This window comes from Episyrphus balteatus, chromosome 2 (assembly GCF_945859705.1).
Source record: "Episyrphus balteatus chromosome 2, idEpiBalt1.1, whole genome shotgun sequence".
Classification (NCBI taxonomy): Eukaryota; Metazoa; Arthropoda; class Insecta; order Diptera; family Syrphidae; genus Episyrphus; species Episyrphus balteatus.
In genome coordinates this window covers 44,487,751-44,506,021 of record NC_079135.1, presented here as the reverse complement: position 1 = coordinate 44,506,021, position 18,271 = coordinate 44,487,751, and the positions used below count along the sequence as shown (strand labels likewise).

Below are 18,271 nucleotides of genomic sequence, written 5' to 3'. Positions count from 1 at the left end.
GGGAGGTACACTTTCTAAGCGAGATATAAAAGAACAAAAAAAAACACCCTTAAAGTCTTCAGAAAAGAATTGAAATATCGTTAGGTCCTACAAAACAATGATTTATGAAACTTGTTTGCTGAAATGAATTGCTTATTTCCGGTTTTTTTTTCTACAAAAAATCAGTTTTTTGCATGAAGTTCGCGTACCTACTAAAATAAATAGGTATATTTTCTTAAAAAATGGGTATCCAACTCTGAAACATGGCCCATAGTTTCTAAATTGTATAAGCTTTATTTTTAGACTATCTAAACAAATTTCAAAAGTGTGGAAGTTTCTTTAATTTGGATTATAAATGTCAACTTCTGGGTTTTTTCAAGTGAACTCATCCCCACAGTTTTCCATAACTTTAGAAGCCAAAAATTGTTTAGAGAAAAAACCTTTAGTTTTGGAAATAACTTTTCATTTTTGATGATATCAGAAAGTTGTTTTTGATTAAGACTGAATCGGCTAAAATTGGATTTTGGTTTAATTAATCCTTATTAAATATTTTCAAAATTTCATTTCAAAATCGGTAAATAGAAGGGAATCATAGATTTAGACTTCAATTATATAAAATCCTTCCTTCCTTTGTATAATTTTATTTGGACATTTTTTTGTTAATAAAAAAAAATAAATAAAGCCTCCTTGCATCCTTCATACATACATGCCTACCCAGATGTTGTGTTTTTAATTTCAAATTAAACTGCCTTAGAAGATCTCTCCAGCCAACTTATATAATAACTAAAAGCACACCACCTGGTTAAAATAGAAAATCCTTTCACATAAATCATATTTCTCCTTACACTGAAAAGGTCTTTTATAACTTGTTACATAAATGATATGAGTATTAAAAAGAAAAGTCATGTGAAAAGGTTTGCCAACAGCAATAACTTTACCACATTTTAAAAGCTTATCACACTTATTGTCCACAAACAAAAAAACAAAAGAGACAAAAAAAAAAAACAGAATATAAATTCTTTAATCCTGCCAATAAAATTAAATTTTCCAACAAGTAAAAAAAAGGTTTAAAATCCCAGATGATTCCCTCATTTTGTTTTACCTTTAGGCAAAAAAATAAAAAAAAAAAAAAAATAAAAACCTAATAGACCACACAACCACCTCTGGCAGATGGTGGCAAATGTTTGTCTGCAGGATTAAAAATAAAATACTTCCTATTTCTTTTTTGTTTTTTGTTGTTTTTAGTCTAACCTCAAGCAATAAACATAGAACTGGGTAGATATCTATAAACTTCACACCATTTTTCAATTTTAGAAGTTAAAACGTAGCACGTGCAAAGAGATTTAAAAATAGCTTAAAATAATAATTTTTAATTTGTGTTGCCTTGTTTTTAAATCTATTTTATGAATGACTTTTCCTTGGTCTGTCCAAAGATCCACATCCTTATGAGTTGGATTATTTAATTAAAAAAAAAAGTTACACCTGCTTTATTCAGCACATTTTTCTCAAGAGTTTTTAGAACCAAAACGATAATATTTTGCCAAAACCATTAACCCTTTTTCAAGGCCTTTATAAATTCGCCCAATTTCCTGAGATTGAATTTCTAAAAATAACCCAAATATATCAAAAGTATCTATAAAATATTTATAAACAATACAAAACTTAAAAATAAAATGCTTCCTTAATAATTTCACCATCTACATTTTTATTAATAAATTTTTCATTCAGGATCCGATATGGACACGAAAAACCTTGAAGCCAACACAACTGCCGGAAGTCCTACAATATCTTTTTGGTTTCGGCTAAATAAACTTGTAATAAGGATGTGCAGTACTCACCAATTCAAAAACTTACAGGTAATTGAATTAAAATTGACTTGCTCCCAGGGGTGCAAGAGAAACAAAAAAAAAAGGAAAAAAAAACCCAAAGCCCCACAGGAAACTCATAATTTTAATTTAACTTATAATCAGAAGACCGATGAAACAAAAAAAAAAAGTTATAACAATTTTTCCTTTTTTTTTGCACATCCAGGTGGAAATGCTCTACCAACGTTATTTCCTGCGAATGAATCAAAGCAACACGACACACACTCTCGGCCTCCTACTAATGCTGATCCTTACCCTCATTGCAGTTCACATAGTTCTGGCAACTTTGAATATCCATTACAAGAACTTTGCACAAACTTTTTCCTCATTCAATTCGATGGACAGTGAATCTAATTTCACATTCAACGGCTCTTCGTCGTCCTCGGCATCCTTTGGGGCCAATGTGAATGGAACTTATGGCGGTACTGAAAGGTCTTCAACAAATTTTCCAATTAGCATAGAATCATGGAGACATCAGGAAGGAGCCAACTTAATATCATCTTCGTCTGGATTGATGCGAAGGTCCTTGCCAGAAACGGTTACGGACAATGGTGGTGGTATTTCACACTTTCGAGAAAAACGGAAATTCCGGAAGTATCGATATAAAACTACTTCAAGGTAAGGATATTATGGATATTGGATATTATGATAAGTAATTTAATAGTTTTGATATCTTTGTGGTTGATAGGGGGCGTTGGGGTAAGAAATGACATTCAATTGCTGGAAGAGTCTGGGATTTTGTATTTTTAATAAGCTTTTATCCATAAGGAGGGTAATACGGCCCACTTGTGGAATGAATTTGGAGACTTTATTTGAAAAATTATTTCAATTCCATTAATTTTTTGCGCATAAATACCTCAAGGGTTGTATTTTTTCTTTGGCCCGCAATTGTAACAAGCTTGCAAGTATTTTATTCCCTCTTATGCATTTTGTTGAAAGGTTTATTTCCTTTGTCTGTTTATCTTTTAAAAATAACATTAGCTGGAAACATCACAAAAGAAAAATTCAACAAATGATTTTTTTCTTTTATATCTTGAAGGGTTTTTTTGAAAAAAAGAAATCCCAAAAAAAAAACTCTTTTTCCAAATTGATAATATTTTCACAAAATTCACAATAAACACACAAAGGTTTTTTTACATTTATTTGTATAACACAAATATCGAAAGTTTATATGATTGTACGAGTATGATTAAAAAAAAAAAGTAGAAAAGAAAAGGAATCGAACGAAAAAGTAAACATTTAGAAAGGAAAATATCATAATGGTTCGCCTTGCCAATGGCATAAAAATATTAGATCGAATTTCAAAGGGGGATAATGTATTCAGGGTTTTTCTTCTTTTAAGAGCTTAGGATGGTAATAGATAGGAAAATCCAGTCTTTCGAAAACAAATATGAAGTTTTTCTTCTTTTTGTTTGTTTTCTTTTATTTTTTATTTTAGTGGGTGCTTTACACACTCTTTCTTTTTTTATTCTTAAAAGAAGGTCCTTGAATTTTTCTATTTTCACTAAAGTTTTATTTCTTTTATTTTATTGGTTTGGAAGAAAAAAAAAATATTTTAATTTTGTCTATATTCTTATATGATATTTTTTTGGGTTAAATTTTGAGACTTTTTGAGATGGGAATCAAGGTGGTCAAATAAGCGTAAAAAATAAGTACTAAAGGGATAAAATGGGATATTTTTTTTTAAATATCCTTTGTGCATATAAAATTGTTATTCAGATTGAGAATGTGAAAAGAAATCCTACTTTTTAATTTAATTAAAAATAAATACAGAAAGTTTTTTTTAATTTAATTAAAAATAAATACAGAAAGTTTTTTTTAATTTTCAAAGAATATTCTGATTGTTTTATAAAAAAAAAACAGCCACAAAATGTTTAAACAAATTGAACTTTTCATAGTAATTAAGTTAATTATTTACTTTAAACTGTACTGATTCTGCAAAAGAGTTCCAAGGATAACTAAACCAGTGAATCCTTTGTATTTTATTTTTTTTTTTTCAGAACTGGGGTTTTCCACGAAAGATTGATTGTATTAAAATAAAAACAAAATTCCTCGATTTTTTTATGATTGCCTGAAACGCAGAATTTCATTTTGTAAAACAAAATTTCCAAGAATCCTAGGATAAGGATTTTTTATAACCGGCACCCTTCACATAGATACAAAGTCAGAAAAATTAATTTTTTCTTGAAAAAATTCTACACAAAATGCAGTTATATTTATTATTTATCTCAAAAGTCGGTTACAAGATTGAGATCGAAAAATTTAAAGTTTAATAAGCAACCTTTTCATAAAAATGACAGATTAAAAGATTTCTTGCTAGAAATGTTCAAGCACTTTTAAAACTTTTTCTTATTAATTATTCTTACTAAATAGAGAATATAATCGCAAATAGGTATATTTTTTTTTTTTAATTTTGACGAATTGAATTCTTCATTCTTTAGTTGCATTTAAAAACAAAAATGTTGGCTTTTCCGATAATGCAGATGTATTCATGCCGAAATTGCTTTCAAACTATTTGAATGATTTTGGGATGAAAATTTTGTTTGAGGTAAACATTGTTTTTGAACAATTCCACTTTTGTAAGTAGATATAATATTGTTTTTTTTTTTACTTAAAACTGTATCAAAATGGAAAAGATGTTTTTTCAATGGCTTAAACGATATAAATACCTCACTACTGAAAAAAAAAATACTTTTTGAACAGCTATTAACTGTAACTGCCATAGATTAGTTTTCTTGACTTCTGATTTTTTCGTAATATAAATGATTTAACTGGTTTTGACAGTTAACATTTTATACAAAAAGATTTTAGTATCCAAAAATATTAATACAGATTAGGGTGGAGTGAAACTGCACTTTTTTTTTTTTTTCTTCTTCTACATACCAGGGACGGAGCAATTTCCAAAAGAGAGGGAGCAATATGATAAAAAGTTAGAGCGTGCAGGTTCGGTCGAGACAAGAAAAAAATCGTATGGGAGGAGGGTCTATTCCCCTTCGTTTAGCGGGGAGGGGCAATTTAAAAAAAAAAATATTAAAAATCAACGGTTATACTTACAATGACGTGCTATACCTTTTTGTAAAGCCAAAAACCTCGTCTTTTACAAAAATTGCCATTTTCTGGCACAGTTTTTGAAAAATTAATTTTTGAAATCAAAATTTAAAAAAAAAAAAAATTTCAAACTAATTTTTTTTTCAAAAATTTATGTAATTAAGTACTACTTAAGTTTTTAAAACTCGATGCTCTTATTTGTTTTTAAAGAAAAACAGAAAACCGCATCCAAAAACATCTTGTCATTTTCGAGAAATTAACAAAAAACCAAAACTATTTTGTCTAAGAAATTTCTTTATTTTTTGTTTTTAAGTGGCTGGATCATGGGGGTTGGCTGTGCTCGCCGAGCATGGATTCTTGCAGTAAGGGCCTTAAGTCCATAAAATCGAATCAAAAAAACTGAGTAAAACAATAAAAAATCAAAAAACTCCATAAATTAACCTCTTTGGTGATTTCATTTTTTTCAAGTGACTTGTGAACCCTCTAAAACTTCTTTGATCGATCTGAAACTTTTTTTGCCGTTATTTAAGTTCCAAATGGCACCCATCCTGGCTATGTAGAACAAAAAATAAGACAACTTTTTTTTTCACTCCACCCTAATACAGATTGATACAAAATTCAAAACTTGATTTCAAAAAATATATTTTTTTTAAAAAGGTTCATTTAATTTCTTGCAATTTGTGTAGGTTTATAAATTAATTCGGAAATTTTTTTTGAAAATTTTAATTCAAAAATATGTTTTGTTAAATATCTCAACAAAATTCCAAAAATTCGCCGGAAATCGAGATATACCATTTTTTACCATTTAAAATTCAATCCACCCTCTTCCCGAACTCGGCTCGCCCGTAATTTATTTTTCCTTTAATTTTTATCATTCACCTCCTTTTCCAATGGGTTTCATTCTACTATGATTTTTTTTGGTTTCAAAAACTATCGACCGTGGTCTATATAGCAAAGAATTTTTAGAAAAAAAGATTGAAAATCGTTTGAACCTTTTCATAAGATAATTTTTTTTTATATTTAAAAAAAAAAGAAATATTTATCGACACAGAAAAACAAAGTTTAAATAATTGATCAAAAAATAACAAAAAAGAACACATGACAACGTAATTTCTGTGATTTATCGGAAACCGATGCTATACCAGAGAGACAGACAAGGCCGTTGCCTTAAAATAAAGATAAAATAGGATTGGGGTCAAAATTCTTTTGTCAAAATTCTGCTTTCAAAATTCTGCTTTACAAAATTCTGCTTTCAAAATTCTGCTTTTTAAAATTCTGTTTTTCAAAATTCTGTTTTTCAAAATTCTGCTTTTCATAATTCTGCTTTTCAAAATTCTGCAAAAAATTAAAAAACGGTTTGGAAAATGTTAAAAAGCGCGCGCTTTTTAACATTTTCCAAACCCTTTTTTAATTTTTTGCAGAATTCTGTAAAATCATCTTTTTGAAAAAATTATCTGCTTATTTGATATCTTACCTACATAATTTGTCATTTTTTAAATGCGAATTAATTTTTGTTTTATAAATGAATACATTTGAAAATATTAAGAAAAGGTTTTTAATATTAAACATTTCCGAAAATAACTAAAAATTTATTAATTTATCAAATAAAGATGAATATTCAAAAATTTGAATAAGAAAAGGAATATACAACATCGGTTCCAATTAGTATACATATTTTATTTCAAAGAAAGTCAGTATATGCATTTCAAAAAATATTTGCGACACTTAAATAAAAAAATTTAGGAAAGTACCAATGTTTAATTACATTAATGAGGTGTATTTTTCTTTAGCCAGAGCATATGCCATACAAAAAAAACAGAATTAGCAGAATTTTTTTGTTCAAATATAATGCTGGCAGAATTTTGAAAAGCAGAATTTTAAAAAGCAGAATTTTGAAAAACAGAATAGAAAAAAAGCAGAATTTTGAAAAACAGAATTTTCGCTGAAAAAGCAGAATTTTGAAAAGCAGAATTTTGAAGCCAGAATTTTGACCCGATCCCGATAAAATACTGTAGTGTGTATATTGCTTTTAACATTGTTACTTATATGCTGGGTATTTTTATTTAAAAAAAGAGCAGAAAAAACTGATATGTATACTAGGGTGATCCTTATTTGGGACATGCAATTGGATAGCCGCCATCAGGTTGGAAATATTGAGAAAAATTTTCCCTAATTTTTTTAGATTTTTATTTGACTTCCATCAACGTGAAATGTTCGTGTAAAACGCTATTTCCTTTGATTTTTTATATAATTTTCTAATTTTATTTGGGGTTTTCCGAATTGTACCGGGAGACTAGGCGGGTGAAATAAAAATTCGCAAAATTTTTTTTTCGCTATTTAGAACTACCTAATTGATGGATATCTAACCGTGGAATTTTGGCAAAAAGCAATATAAGAACCACCTTAAGGTATACAAGACCAAGTTATTTTTTTGAGAAAGTGTCCACAATTAAAAATTCATACGGTGATATTGAGGACATTATGCCATCTGCTAGCGTCGACAGAGATAAGCGATATTATAAGATTCTTAAATTATAGTTTTTAAAGGTCGTGTTCATCACCCTTTTACTGTATATTTTGAATGCTTTCAATGTAAAATATTTTCAGTATGTAGTTTTTCCGAGTTTAATGATTTTAGCAATGTCTCAGTCCCATCACCTTGTTTTGAAAGAAGCACACGAACAAAAATCTATATAAGGATTTCAAAATAAAATTTCAGAGTGAAGAAATTTCAAACAAACAAAAAAATTTTAAAACTTAGCACACAAAAGTAAAGTGCAATTTGCCTAGAACGTTGAATACGTTGAATAAATATTAATTAGTCCCTCCCCTAAATCTCAAACTCTTGTTTCATGTCATATTTCAAGCATAACCAACCTCCTCCAATTAAGATTTATCTTCTTATATGAAATATTACCTACCCAAACAAGATGAAAAGAAAAAAAAAAAAAAAACTCACAACATAAGCAAAACAAAAAAGTCTATCCTTCTCAAGTGGTCCTTCGAAAGTAACAAAATCCCCTAATTGAATGAACCATAACGTGTTTCCTTTTTCCTTTTTGTTGTTGTTGTTGTATTGGTGTTCTCTTTCCTCTTGAGAAAATCAATTTATTATCCCAAAAAAATGGCACTTCGATATTGACTAAGAGCATCATGAAGAGATATTATGTATCAAAACCAATTGAGTAGCTTTATATTTATATGTTCTAGTATATGTGAAGTCCTCTTACTTTTTTTCATATCTTTTCAGATTCAAAAGACAGATAAGTTCTTGGATAGAAGTGGCCAACGGTCACCAAAGATACAATGGCAATGACTTTCGCCTCATGTACTTGAACAAAGAAATCGAATTAAATTTGGCAGTAGACGATAAAGTGACTACAAACAACCACTCATCGTTGTTGTTATCCAATAATAACAACAACAACAATATCGATGATAGCCCAATGGAACAACTCTCCACTATAATGTCAACAATTCCATTAACGGATCAAGTTATTGCCCTTCTAGTGGTTTTGGCCATCTGTGGAGTTATCTATATTTGTAAGTATATTCAAGAACATGCCCGGTCTCTTTTGTATGAACTTTGTCGGAATGGCTCTATTTCCAAATCAATTTACTAAATCGAGTTTTGGTTTGGGTTTTGTGGGTCCTTTTCACTCTGTTTCGAAGAGCACGATAAAGTCCTCGAGTATTCATTTTTGTTGTATATTTTCTTTTCCAATCCATAAATCAAATTTGATCCCCCAAACCATCGAACATCATCATCGTCATCAACAACCAACTACTAACCATCAAAACCACCCCCCTACTACTGCAACAGGTCTTCTATGTTTCCTTTCGAAGCCGGCTATGAACGAGATCTTCCTCGTCCTTGTATCCTATGTAATTGTGGCCACTTTCCTTGCCATCGAAGTAGCTGTGGGTTATGCAACAGTGCCAAGGTAAATATCTCGCCCCCAACTAGTACCCACTTCATCCCCGCATAGTGTCGTCGAACATGAGGTATATTTTTGTGTGCATTTATAATAACGCAATAGTGTGTGTTGTTTGCAGGAGGTCCTTTAACGGTAGCGCTTGTTGTTTGATCTTCGTCTACATGACCTATACAATGCTTCCTGTGCGGCTAAGGGAAGCGTTTATTGGCGGGGTGCTACTTTCACTGGCGCATATTTATTCATCGTTTCACAATAGCGAAAGGTTTCAATGGCAAGAGGTGAGTTTTTTTGTAGGTATTTGAAGAGTGAAAGCAGTTAGTGTAGCAGCAAAAGAAGGGCAAGGATTAAATTTGTTTAACAAGCTAAAGTTCAAACATCTATAACCTTCTTTTCTCCATTCCTTTTTTGCTTTTTTAATAAAGAAAATTTTCCTTTCATACTTTTATTTATTGGCAGCTTTTGTGTTCGATATTAGCGTTACTGTGCACCAATTTGGCGGGAGTCTTTACCCATTGGCCCAAGGAGAAAGCACAAAGGAAGGCTTTCATTGAGACACGTCAATGCATTGAGGCGCGTCTAAGGACACAAAGGGAAAATCAACAACAGGTAAGAAGGATGAAATTTTTATATAAATTTGCATTTGTTGTGTAGGTACATTTACTTTTTCTTTCCCTTTCCTTCCTCTTTTCTTGTTTGTTATTCCTTTGCCTCGTTGTTTATCTTTAGTTTGTTGTTTGTGTTTTATTACCTTCGTTCGTTCATTTTGATGATGAACGAAGAAAACTACAGAAAGATACAAGACTCGTGGTATTTTATTTGTTGTTTTTTGTTTTTTGTTTTCTGTTTGGTTTGAAATAGAATTCTCAAGAATATTATTTGCTTAGAGGTTAATTATGCATCCCACTTCTGAAGTTTTGTCATCATGGTTGAGGGAAGAAGTTTTCATTTTCGTGAAAATTTTAATATCCCAGGATGTTGAGTTTAAGAAGTTAAAAATGTAGGTGTTAGGGGAAGAACTGTTTACACCTTCAGAGAAAGTAATTTATTTTTAATTTTCTTCAGAATTCAAAATCGGAGGGTATTTGTCCATCTTTTGCATTAAATAAAGTGGTTTTTAGCTTTTGGTTACACAGTTGACATTCAAATCAGGTTGTTTGTTGAGACATGACTCTTTCTTCAGCTCTACACGAATTTGTTCATCCCATTTAATAACTCAAAACTTCAAAAATGTTCATGGGGGTATCTCCTTTCAAGCCCTTACTGCTTTTTATGAGAAAAAATAAAGCTCTCCTGTATAGGTTTATTTTAAAACTTCTTATTAATGTAATGTAGAAAATCTTATTTTTTCATCAAATGCTAGAATATGGGTATGGGATGGTTATGATTTATCCAGTAGTTTCGAAACAAAATCCGATGTGCCTCAAGGTTGTATTCTCAGCCCTTTACTGTTTGCCTTTTTTATTGGTGATGTTTGCGATCATCTTCCTGGTAAAGTTTCATTTTATAATAGTGTTGTCAATATTTTGATTGACGATTTGACTACACTGAGGGAAAAAACGCAACGTAAAATGTAAAATGTTCAACGTTGATTTAATGTTGAAAAATTAACATGAAACTTCTTCAAAATAAAATTGAAACACCGTAGGAATTTTTTTATTTTTGTCGGACTTCAGCTTTTGTTGCATTTTATCACTCTAATTTTCAACAGCGAGATAGCACGTTTCTAAAGCATTCGCCTAGTAACCCAAGAGTTGTAGGTTCGATTCCCAGCGGCTGCCCATTTTTTTCTTTTTTTTTAATAAGTTGATGTTTTTTTTTTAAAGTTGAAACAACTTTGATTAAAAGATGTTTTATAACGGTAAACCACTTTAAACTAACGATGTTCTACTTTGATTTTAAAATTTTCATCTTCAACGCAAAATCATTCCGAAAAATAGTTGAATCAACGTGGTTTTCGTTGATTTTAAGTTTTTTCCCTCAGTGTTTTTTTGCTGACAATCCAGTAGGGCTGTAAAAGTAACGACAAAATGAGTACCCGCATGTATACGTTACTTTTGATACTAGTACCCGCATCAATAATATCGTTACTCGTTACTTTCGTATGTTTCGCATTTTTCGCATATTTCGTATGTTTCGTGTGTTTCGCATGTTTCGTTACTTTCGTTACTTTCGCATGCTTCGTGTGTTTCGTACATTTCGTATATTTCATGTATTTGGTACGTTTCGTATGTTTGGTATTTTAAGTATGTTTCGTACATTGGTATAAGGGAGTAAAATTTTTTTTTTTTTGAAAAAAAAAACAAAAACAATTTCTATAATCTAAGCTACATTTTAAGGTCATAAACATTAAAATTAGTTGCGGCATTCTCATGTAATAAGAGTTTAAAGGTAGCTATATTGAATTTTTTTCGTTTTTTTTTTAATAAAACGTGGAAACTTTTTTGATTTTTTTCCAAATTTTTAGACAAAACTTTGATAATTTTTTGTTTATATTCTTTCAGTAATCTTATCACAATTCTTTAGAGACCTTTATTTCTAAAGTGCAACGCGCAGATCTCGAAATATTAACACTTCAATACAACCATGTCGAACAATTTTTCATTTATTTTTTCTATTGAGAGTGATTTTCAAACCTCGTTTTCTCCGCTTTTTTTTGTGTTGAAAATTTTGCACCGAAAATAAACTAATTTTTTGAAAAACCAAAAAACGTTTGTACATTCTTAAGCTAAATATCAATACCATTAACACCAAGGCAATAAACAGATTGGTTGCGTCGTGGATATACATATTTCGGCCAAATAGAGAAAATACAAAAACGTCTCTTTTGATATTTCTGTATAAATTATCGACAACACAATGATGATTGAACCTTGGCACTACTGTTTAAATCGAGACAAAAGTAAGCTCCAGATAATTATCTGCAGTTAGCATTCTGACTATGGTCACGATACCGACACGAGATGCGAAATGCGACAAATTGAGTGTATCACTTCATTTCGTATCTCTTACATCGGATTTAGTATTGAAACTGGAATCGCGTCGTTACTCGTATGTTTCGTATCTCGTACGTTTCGTACGTTTCGTTACTTCAGTACCCAGTAACGAAACATACGAGTAACGATACTGTTTAGAAAGTAACGTTTCGTTACTCGTTACTGAAGTGAATACCCGCATTTTAGTAACGAATACATACGATTTGCTACAGCTCTACAATCCAGTTTCGCTGCAGATACAAATTAATCAATTAATTGATTGTACCTATTTTGTGAGACTTGGGATCTGAAAAGCAATGTACATTATTATTGAAGGGAGGCAAACAAGTAGAACGCCCAAATAAAAAAGAGTGTTTTCATATAAGTCGGAGATCTGCGTTATACAATCGTCTTTTTGCTTTGTTGCATTAATGAACACACCAATTCAGGAAAACTTTTGCAGACATGCTTAAGTACAATTTTTAGTAGTCACTGAATGTTCATAAACGTCAGACAATTTGTTAACTAAGAGTTGATCAAAAATATCCTTTTTCTGTTCCCAAAAAGAAAATTTTTAAATCATGTTTCATTACGCCACCTAGGTGACGCAAACAAAATTCTTTCTTCTACTTTTAATAGTGGAATTTAAGAAAAATCGCATGATTTGAAACAAATTGTCGATGGAAAAAAAATATTTTTAATTAGTTAAAAAAAATTTTTGGGTTTTTGAAAAAATAAAATAAGTTTAAGTGCACAGAAAGTTTGTAAAGTGTGTTTTTTTGGTATAGTAATATTATATTTATATCAAAATTAATTAACTGAATTTTTGTTGAATTCCAAGAGTAAATTTAAAATAAACCTAAATTTTTTCATGCGAAAAAATTCAATTTTACATTCTTTTATAGACCACTTTTTACAAACTTTCTCTGTAGAGGGAATTTCAATAAAATAAAAAAAAATTTTTTTCTCTTCGATAATAATTTGGTTAAAATAACATCCACGTTGATTTTTTTTTATTTCACAAGCAACGGTTGAAAACAACATTATTAACTCATTATAACAAAAAACAAGATTTAGAAATTTTGTAGTGTCATTAAAATCCAATTTTTTCAAAAGAAAAATTTCCTATCGATTTCCTACCAGACTATGCACATACTTGCAGTCCAACCGACCTATCGGTCGATAGAAAGTCTGTAGTTTTAGAGAACCAACTATTAATATTAAATAAATATGTTTGCTTTTGTATAAAATTAGATCTGGCATTTAGATTTTGGATGAAAATTTTTTCAGTAATTACCTACACCAAAGTTTTATGAGTTATACACTATTCCTTGAAATAGGGATATCTAAAAATTGATCAATATGGAAAAAAAAAAAGTATTCCTAGTGGAAAATAATTAAAATTGAACACTTGCTACAACCTCAATTTTCTTAAGGCTAGGCGCACACATGCGATTTTCAGTCGTTGCTACTAAAAAATCGCAGTCGCAACATAAAATTACCGTGCACACACTTGCGACTAAAAAATCGCGCGACTATTTTTTCTTGCAAGAAAAAACATTATGTTTGGTCAAAAAAAAGTTTACCGTTTTTCGATAAAAAAAAATGCATCATCTCAAGTTCAAAAGAGCCAGGAGATACTCAATGTTCAAATCTAATGGTCAAATGACCGCAAAGAAAACAATCACGAAATCCGTTCGTACCCCACGAGTACCATTATTTCACCAAAGCATTATATACTCATTCTATAGTACTAGGTAAATTTCTGAGGGCCTTCTCTTAAATTTTTATGAATTTTATGGAATTGTCCTTTTAAATTTCCTATCGTTTATAAAAAAAGAGCCACTATACAACACTTTCTAGTAATATCCATTATTGTACTTAAAATAATTGTTCCAAGTGTCGCACGTGCGGGCAGGTGCATTATATTCTGTATAATATATCCTTATGTACAGCAAAAAAAAAATCGCGAAAAATAGAACCGGATCCATTTTTTTAAACTTTGCGATTTTAAAATCGCAAGTCTGTGCGCTCTCATTTAAAATAATGTGTTTCATTCTTTGCGTCTAAAAAATCGAGTGGTTGAAAATCGCATGTGTGCGCATGATTTGGCCTCTTTGCGACTGCTACTTTTTAGTCGTTTTCGGTTTAGTCGCAAGTGTGTGCACAACTATACTGGTCCATTTGTTCCATTTTAATTTGCGACAATCGCGTCGCCAAAAAAATGGGACAATTTTCAATTTTTAAATCGCGGCTATTTTTTAGAAGCATGTGTGTTTACCGGCATTAAGATCCTTGTGATCCATTTTTGCGACTGAATAATCGTGCGACTAAAATCGCATGTGTGCGCCTAGCCTAAATGAAAAATAAAGCATTTGGTGGGTCACTATGGTGTATGCGTAACATATTTTCTGTAGAAAAACTAATTGGCCAATACTATAAGATTTCTACCGCTGACGAAAGATGGTGAACTTGGAGTAAAATATACAGTGAGATTTATATGTATATCTTTGCAAAAGATATAATTCAAACATAAACGTAGTTTTAAGTTCCAAAGTCGAAAATTTTAGCAACGTCACTATAAATAATAAAAAAAAAAAAAACAAACAAACAAAATCAATTATATCTTTGAATGAATTTCTGCCGTTACAGAAGTGTGGTGAAAGTCTCTAATAAACCTTTATTGATTTAAAGAAAAGACTGAAAATTATGTCATTATTTCAAAAAAAAAAAGTTATAATTGATTTTGTTTGTTTGTAGTGATAATCGACAGTTACAAAAATTGAAGCATCTTGAACTCTAAGAGTAAGTTCGTTTTGTTGTCTTATTTTTTACATATTTTAATTTTATAAATATAATTATTCTATGTATATATTTTTTACTTGCTCTATAGGGCAAGTATTGGTTTCGTGTAGAAAAAAAAAATCGAGGTTTTAATCAAAACCAACATTACGATTATGGAGAAGATCAAAAAAGTGGTTTTCGTCATGCCGTCCGTCGGTCTGTGCGTGTGTGCGTCTGTGCGTCTGTGCGTCTGTGCGTCCATCTGTACATCGAGCTAGGGCCTAAACGGGTGGATGGATTTGCTTGAAACTTGGTACAGATGATTTTTACGTAATTCCCTAGGTCCATTTTTTTTATTTTTTTAATATCTCCAATTTAACGCATATCTCCCATATAACGTTTTCGAGGTATTTCAAATTTCTCGAAAACGGCTCTAACGATTTCATTTAAATTTGGTGTGCACAGTACTCTTATTGATTCCAACATAACTGCGTTTTTAGTTTTTCTCAAAAAATGCCAAGAGCGGAAATATGGCGTTGCCGTTTTTCAAAAATTGACATGTTTTTTAAGTTCATATATTTCATCAAAGCATAAGTCAATTTTTTCAAAATTTACAGACATCATAGGTATTGAAGTGTAAAATGTAAAAAAAAATTAAAAAAAAAAGTTTTTCAAAAAATTTTTAAAAAATTGAATTTTTTTAACTTTCGATTATTTTTTTGTTTTTATTTTTTTTTTTTTTCACAAAATCTTAAATTTCCAATAAATATTTAAGATAAAGATGCTTTGAACTACAAGAGCAAGTACGTGCGACCCAGTCGTGCATTTTATTTTTTCTTACATTATTTTTAATGCTTTTTAACAATAGTGGGGTTATAAATAATATTCTATAATTTTAAACCAATTTCAGCACATAAAAAAATGCCCTAAATCGTTTCCTTAATTTTAAAAATCCAGTTTAAAGCCTGATCTATCACGGTTTCTATAAATTCTGATTTGACCTTGCAAATCAATTTTTTTTTCTTTGAATAAAAAATGAGAATTTTGTGCTATCAATTTTAAATTTCAAAATATTAGAAAAAAAAAATACATCAAATGCCTGGAAACCCAAACACAAAATACAAAAAAAAGAACATATCTGTTGAAAATTTAATGATGATCCAAATAAACTCGAGACTCTTTTTATCTTCTTTTTGTTTATTTTTTTTTTTTTTTTGTATTTCCGGCTTTAAGGAACGTCTTCTTCTATCGGTGTTGCCACGTCATGTAGCAATGGAAATGAAAGACGATATAGCAGGCCAGCCTCGGGACACACAATTTCACAAAATCTATATACAACGACACGAGAATGTAAGGTAAGGACACACATAAGGCTTTATTTGCCATTCAAAAATAAATTCACATGTCTTTTTCACATTGTATGTTTATGTACGGTGACAGTACTGTGCAAAAAAAATGTATTTTTTGTGGAACGTATTCATTTTTCATTTCATAAAAGGTTTACATTGGATTGGTACATTTGCATTCCACAAACTGTTAGTAGCGAAATTTAGTGTTTTCTGATCAATTTTGCGGAATTATGTAGCTTCCACAAAAAAAAAATTCGTGGAATGTAAAAATAAAACTTCAAAGTTGTTTTGTTGTTGGGTTGTACTCACATCTCGTGAAATAAAGCATAAAATTACGTTCCAAAATGTGCCCATAAAAACGTTTTTTTAGAGTGAGCCCAAAGGATAAGATTCTAAAAAGAGTCAACAACTTTTGTTTTGAAATATAGAATTTGGAACGTAATATCTAAATATTTCACATAACCACCTTTTACGAATATTTCACACAGTACCATACAACATACAATATCCTTGAGAGCTCTTTTCTATAATGACTATCACCCTCTACCACCCACACCTTTTACAATACAGGTAGCAAAGGGTGGAATGGGGGAAGGACTTTGTCGGAAGTAAGACGAGTTGAAACATATTATCGTATTATGACATCTTCTTGATGTCATTTCCAGCATTTTGTACAAGAATAAATCATTCTATTGACGTCAATAATAATACAAACGGATTTAGGTTAGAGGCGCACAAAAAGTAATTCCAAATCAAATCAAATTGGTAAAAATATAATTACAGCAAACAGAGAAAATTCTCTTATTCATTTTTTTTTTGTTATTTGTGGAACGAACGCTTTGTCAAACAAAAATATTGTTGCCTCTGTTGATGACTTAAACTAATCTCGTTTTTCTTTTGATTTGTGTTTTCCTTTCTTTTTCCTTTTATTTCACAGCATTTTATTTGCAGATATCTGTGGTTTCACAAGCCTCTCAGACCAATGTACAGCAGAGGAGCTGGTGCGCCTTCTAAATGAGTTATTTGCCAGGTAAAAACTTAGTTTCATTCATCATATTGCTTGTTGACAAAAACAGAATTTGATAGAACGCACACACAAAAGCAAGCTTTAATTAACCATGCAATTCATCGTATTATACGAGTATCCTTTGTTTGTCCTTGTACTACACAGATTTGATCGATTGGCAGCGGAGCATCATTGCTTGCGGATAAAACTTCTAGGCGATTGCTATTATTGTGTTTCAGGCTTACCCGAACCAAGGCCCGACCACGCACATTGTGCTGTCGAAATGGGATTGGACATGATTGATGCCATTGCGTACGTGATAAATTGAAAGACAGGGTGTTTCATTAAATAAAAGAAAAACAAACATTTTTTTTCATTTTTTTTTTTGTAGTAGAATTTTTTTAATAACATCTAATTTCCAGCGGAAATTTTAAAAAATATTAAAACAATCGATTTTTGTTAGTTTACGCAGATGGTGTATCTACTAACTACTAAAAACACGTAAAAAATTGAATTTTCAACTTAAAAAATGGACTGACCTAAAATAAAACTTTAAAGATTATCGCAGCATAGTTGCAATTTATCATCCTTATTTCCCACATTTTGTTTCTTTTATCAAAAGGAATTTTAAGAACAAATCATTGAAAATATTTATTTATTTATTTCTTTTTATTTATTTTATAATAAAATGTACAGCTGGGTCGCATGTATGTACCTACTTGCTTTTATGTTAAAAGTTGCTAGGAATATTAAAGCTTTTAAAAATTCAAAAATGATTTTTTTTAATTTAAAAATATAAAAATTTTAAATCAGTATAAAGCTTGGTTTAAAGATACAAAAACATCACTTTAAATGGTTTATGGTAAACGAAGTATGCTTTTTAATTTCTTATAAAACAAAGAATTTTTAGAAAAGAAAAATTGAAAGTCGTTAGAGCCGTTTTTTTTAATATTTTTTTTAACATAAAAATTAAAAAAAAAAAATGAATATCCTATTTACTAAGAACATAGTTTCGAAACTCATAAGTTCGTTTCCAGGAAAATTGATTTTAATATTTTTTTTTATCCAAAAAATCATTTTATTAAATTTTTCTTTAGGTTAATATAAAAGTTACTAATACTAATACGTCTGTGTCACTTAGAAGAAAGATACACATCAAGAAAACGGTTCTATGGCAAGGCCGTTTAGAACGGTAAAAAAAAATATTTTTTTTAATTGAAAAATATTATGACCTTTTTTGACACTTTTTTTTAAATCAGAATCATAAGAGCAGTTTTGTTTTGCTCCTTAAAAAAAATCTCTCTTGGTAATCACCAAAAAATACTTAACT

The 18,271-nt window shown here is 30.1% G+C and overlaps 1 protein-coding gene across 1 annotated transcript in view; it reads left to right on the top strand.

Moving 5' to 3' along the window:
• Nucleotides 1-18,271, top strand: part of LOC129910948 (adenylate cyclase type 6) — an 88,926-nt gene that overhangs the window by 26,651 nt on the left and 44,004 nt on the right. The window contains exons 5-13 of the mRNA XM_055988554.1: nucleotides 1,708-1,835; nucleotides 2,011-2,462; nucleotides 8,143-8,435; nucleotides 8,716-8,836; nucleotides 8,949-9,108; nucleotides 9,287-9,436; nucleotides 15,820-15,941; nucleotides 16,873-16,965; nucleotides 17,107-17,253. Of these exons, the coding sequence (XP_055844529.1) occupies nucleotides 1,708-1,835; nucleotides 2,011-2,462; nucleotides 8,143-8,435; nucleotides 8,716-8,836; nucleotides 8,949-9,108; nucleotides 9,287-9,436; nucleotides 15,820-15,941; nucleotides 16,873-16,965; nucleotides 17,107-17,253 (1,666 nt within the window). The remainder of the gene's footprint in view (nucleotides 1-1,707; nucleotides 1,836-2,010; nucleotides 2,463-8,142; nucleotides 8,436-8,715; nucleotides 8,837-8,948; nucleotides 9,109-9,286; nucleotides 9,437-15,819; nucleotides 15,942-16,872; nucleotides 16,966-17,106; nucleotides 17,254-18,271) is intronic.